The sequence below is a fragment of the Alligator sinensis genome, unplaced genomic scaffold, assembly GCF_000455745.1.
Source record: "Alligator sinensis unplaced genomic scaffold, ASM45574v1 scaffold1278_1, whole genome shotgun sequence".
NCBI lineage: Eukaryota > Metazoa > Chordata > Crocodylia > Alligatoridae > Alligator > Alligator sinensis.
Window position 1 is genome coordinate 127,125 of NW_005843297.1, and position 4,329 is coordinate 131,453.

The window sequence follows — 4,329 nt, forward strand, 5'->3', positions numbered from 1 at the left end:
CGGGACCCCACTGCCCACACCCTTCCAGGTCGATACCGACCCATCCATTACGACTCTCTGGGTGCGACTCTCTAGCCAATTCACCACCCACCAGACTGTGTAGTCATCCAAATCACAGCCTCTTAACTTGTTTACCAGTATGGTGTAGGATACCGTATCGAAGGCCTTCCTGAAGTCTAAGTACATGACATGAATCCCTACTCCTGCGACCAGGTGTTTTGTAGCCTGGTCATAAAAAGAGACTAGATTAGTCAGGCATGATCTACCTGCTATGAACCCGTGCTGGTTTCCCCTCAGCATAATTTATCCTGCCGGGCTCTCGCAAATGTGAGCATTGATAATTTTTTCAAAGACTTTGCCTAGGATGGAGGTGAGACTGACTGGCCTATAGTTGCCTGGGTCCTCCTTCCTCCCCTTCTTGAAAATAGGGACCACATTGGCCCTTTTCCAGTCCTCCGGGACCGAATCAGCTTGGTGTGTGGTCACCAGTGGCATCCCCCCAGGGCTCTGTTCTCAGAGCTGTACTCTTCAAAGTGTTTATAAATTATCTGGACTCAGGTGTTTTAAGCAGACTGGCTAGGTTTGCTGACGACACCAAACTATGGGGAAGTGCGGTCACCCTGGAGGATAGGCTGGCAATCCAGGCTGACCTCAACAGACTTACAAGGTGGGCGGCTCAAAACCTGATGGCATTCAATGCTGAAAAATGCAACGTGCTCCACCTCAAGAGAAAGAACCAACACCACACTTAAAGGCTCAGCAGTGCTATGCTAACTAGCACCATGTCTGAAAGAGACTTGGGGGTCATAATGGACCACAAGATGAACACGAGCCACCAATGTGATGCCACAGCTGGCAAAGTGAACAAAACTCTGGCTTGCATCTTTCGATGCATCTCAAACAAGACATGGAAAGTCATCCTCCCACTTTACTTGGGCTTGCTGAGACCACAACTGGAGTACCATGCCCAGTTCTGGGCTCCACAATTCAGAAAGGATCTGGAGAAGCTCGAGAGAGTCCAGAGGAGAGCCATGAGCATGATCAAAGGGCAAGAGAGCAAGCCTTATGAGGAGAAGCTGAGAGCCATGGGACTCTTCAGCCTGGGAAAGTGTAAGATCAGGGGGGATTTGGTGGTAGCCTATAAATATATAAGGGGTGTGGCACCATGAACTGGGAGAACTCATGGGGTGCCCTGGTGAACAGAGGAAGACTAGGTCCAATGGTCACAAACTCTTGGAAGACTGTTTTAGGCTGGACATAGGGAAAAAATTCTTTACTCTCCAAGTCCCCCCTGACTGGAATAGACTCCCTCCCAGAGGTGGTGCAGGAACCTACTCTGGATTCCTTAAGAACCACTTGGATGCTTATCTTGCTGGGATCATTTGGCCTCTGCTGACTGCCTGCCCTTTGGACAGGGGGCTGGACCCATTGATCTTGTAAGGACCCTTCCAGCCCTAATGTCTATGAAATCTATGAAATCTGCCTACTCTGGTCAATTAATTCCTCTGGCAATGATCCCCATGGATGGAAAGGAGCTGGAGAATGTTGAACACTACATACCTTGGCACCCATCTCTCAAAGAAGGCCAACATTGATGAGGAGATGCAGTAGAGGATCCAATGCACCAACTCTGCCTTCAAAAGATTGAATCATCATATGTTCAATGATCACAACACCAGGAATTGAACAAAGCTCCTACTATAGAAGGCAACTCTTCTCTACAGCTGTGAAGCTTGGGTGACCTACAAGGACCACGTGAAAAGCCTGGAACACCATCACCAGCGCTACTTGTGGAAGAGCCTTGGCATAAAATGGGAGGATCATTGCATAAATGCCAGCATCCTCACTGACACTAACACACAGGTTGGCAAAATGGACTGGATCTGGCCCACAGAGGGACTTTGTTCAGCCTGCAGTGGGGCTTGTGGTGCATCCTACTGCCCCCTGGGCATTAGGCCTGTGAGAAGCGGCTAGTATTCGCTTCAGATTTGGATTTGGCCAATTTGGGGCACAGTGTCTCAATTTGGTGATTTGAATCACTGTCCCGAATTGATTTGGCTGAATCAGATTCAGAGATATGGCTGCTGCTGAATCTCTGAATCAGCCAGCCCCACAATGGCTGCCCCGTCCCAGTTCCCAGCTCTTTGGAAAAAAAAGCCCCAACTCAGCGGGTACTGCTGGGCAGGGGGTGATCCCCGCTGCCCCCCACTACCCCACACTGCATGGGGGGCTCTGCATGAGCCCCTCAACCCCCCCCTTGCTCCCCCAGGCCCTGCATGGGTGCCCTGCCCAAGCCAGCTCCAGCCCACTGGGGGAGCAGGGGGCAGGGTCAGGGGGGCTGACAGGTGTCCTCCCATGGTCCCCTCCCCCAGGTCCTCTTCCCCCACCCCTAGTACTTATCAGCTCTGAGTCTGGCTGCAGCTCCCTGCTGCAGCCACCAGGGACTGCCAAAATCATAGAAGCTCTCTGAACCTTTTCCAAAGATTCAGAGAGCTTCGAATCAACTCAGAACTTTTAATTGGTCCCCTGATTCGATTCAGATTCAGAGATTTGGCCAATGAATCGGGCCAAATCTCCTATTAATTGAATCACCACCTGAAGCTTCACACAGCCCTACTGGGCATGCAGTGGGGCTGGGTCAGCTCCATGGTTGGGCTGCCTTCTAGCTGCTGCTGCTGCCGGTGGCCCTAGCCCTGTGGTACTGGTTGGGACTCACATGCACAGCTCCAACCCTGGCCCACCCCAAATGTGCTCTGGACTCGGTCTGCCAGAGCAGACCAGCTCCAGACCAGCCGGAACCTCACACAGATCCCTGATCATGGCCCACACTGCAACTGCTCTGGAGTCACCAGCACATGTTGAGAAGCAGCAGTAGCAGCAGTGCTAGGCAGGGAGGAGCCAGAGGCCAGCCAAGCATGGGCTCTGGGCAGCTTCTGCAAGAAGGACTGAGTAGCGGTGAGTGGGGCTTCTTCCCCCCTGCCCCTGAGCAGCAGCTTCTGCTTGGCTGCTGCTGCTGCTCACTGTGGGCAGGCAGTCAGGAGCAGGTGCGGTGTGGGATGGGTTGGGAGTGTGTGCAAGGGTTCCAGCTGGTCTGCTCCCACCAGGTAGAGTCCAGAACAGGTGCAAAGTGGATTGGAGCTGTGGCTGTGTGCTATTGGCGATGGTGGAGAGGGGCTGCAAGGTGTATGGGCTCGGGGCTGTTGGGGAGGGGTGCTGACTGGCTGCTGCAGCTCCCCAGAATTGGCTGTGTGGCCCATGGGCCCAAATAATTGTCTGCCCAAGCCCTAACACACCCAATATGGAAGTGTTGATTATTCAGCATCAACTGCAGTGGACATGGCACTGTGTGGGCGTAGCAGATACACATTTACCAAAACAATTATACTCCCACCTCAGCCAAGGTGAGAGTGTAGGAAGGACAAAGGATATGTGGGAACCAGGGGAAATGCTTTAAAGACACTCTCAAGGTTAACATTTACAAGTGTGGCATTGACACCACAAATTGGGAAAAACTAGCCTGGGAAAGGGCTACATGGCAATGCCTTCTGAGATAAGGTACATCTTTGAGGAAAACCATCTTGCTCTGGAGGCAAAAAAAGACAGAAATGGAAGGAAAGGAAAAACGTCAGAGAAAGCTGTGCTCCAAACCTCCTTCTAACCATCACCTGTAGCATTTGTCAGAGAGTCTTGAGCTCTAGGACTGGCCTTCTTAGCCACCAACACACATTTACAACCCTTACTTGATCCATTGGAAGGATAATCCTTTAACCTGAGTGACTGCCACACCAGACATGATGGCAGTTAAAAACTCTGCATATAAACGTTATAAAGCCAAAGTTTTCTCTAACATCAATGTTCTATGTTAAAATATCTAGCCCTGACCTGTAAAACTGAGGACAATAACTACTGCAAGCTGCACATTCTTTCCTCCTGACCTGTATGGATTGCAAGCTGTGAGTCTCAGGGAGCTGAATTACTGCTGGACATTAGATATTCAGAAGTCTTTCTAGAACAGAAAATCCTTTCTATATGTTGCCTTTCAGTTATTTTCAGAATCCTTGCTCCCTGTTGAAAAAGTTGAGTCCCAATGCAGGTTGTAGCTGTAAGGTACAGACCTCTCTCTGTACTTGGGTTTCTGCTTGGGACCTGCCTTCCATTCCGGAGCTGAAAAAGAGTACCAAAGGCGGTTAATCGTTACCTCTCGCAGTCTGCCCAGAACGGCCAGGGCGACGGCCAGGAGGAGCAGGAAGGAGACGAGAGCCAGCGCCAGCACCAAGTAGAACTGCAGGGCGGCCGCCGAGTCCGAGGCCCCGGCCGCCCCGGCCCCGG

General features: G+C 51.5%; 1 protein-coding gene across 1 annotated transcript in view; it reads right to left on the bottom strand.

The window, feature by feature from the left end:
* Positions 1-4,039: 4,039 nt before the first annotated feature.
* LOC106723200 (protocadherin gamma-A5-like) overlaps positions 4,040-4,329 on the bottom strand; it is a 9,646-nt gene continuing 9,356 nt past the window's right edge. Inside the window, exon 3 of the mRNA XM_025194757.1 lies at positions 4,040-4,164. Within this exon, the coding sequence (XP_025050542.1) occupies positions 4,040-4,164 (125 nt within the window). The remainder of the gene's footprint in view (positions 4,165-4,329) is intronic.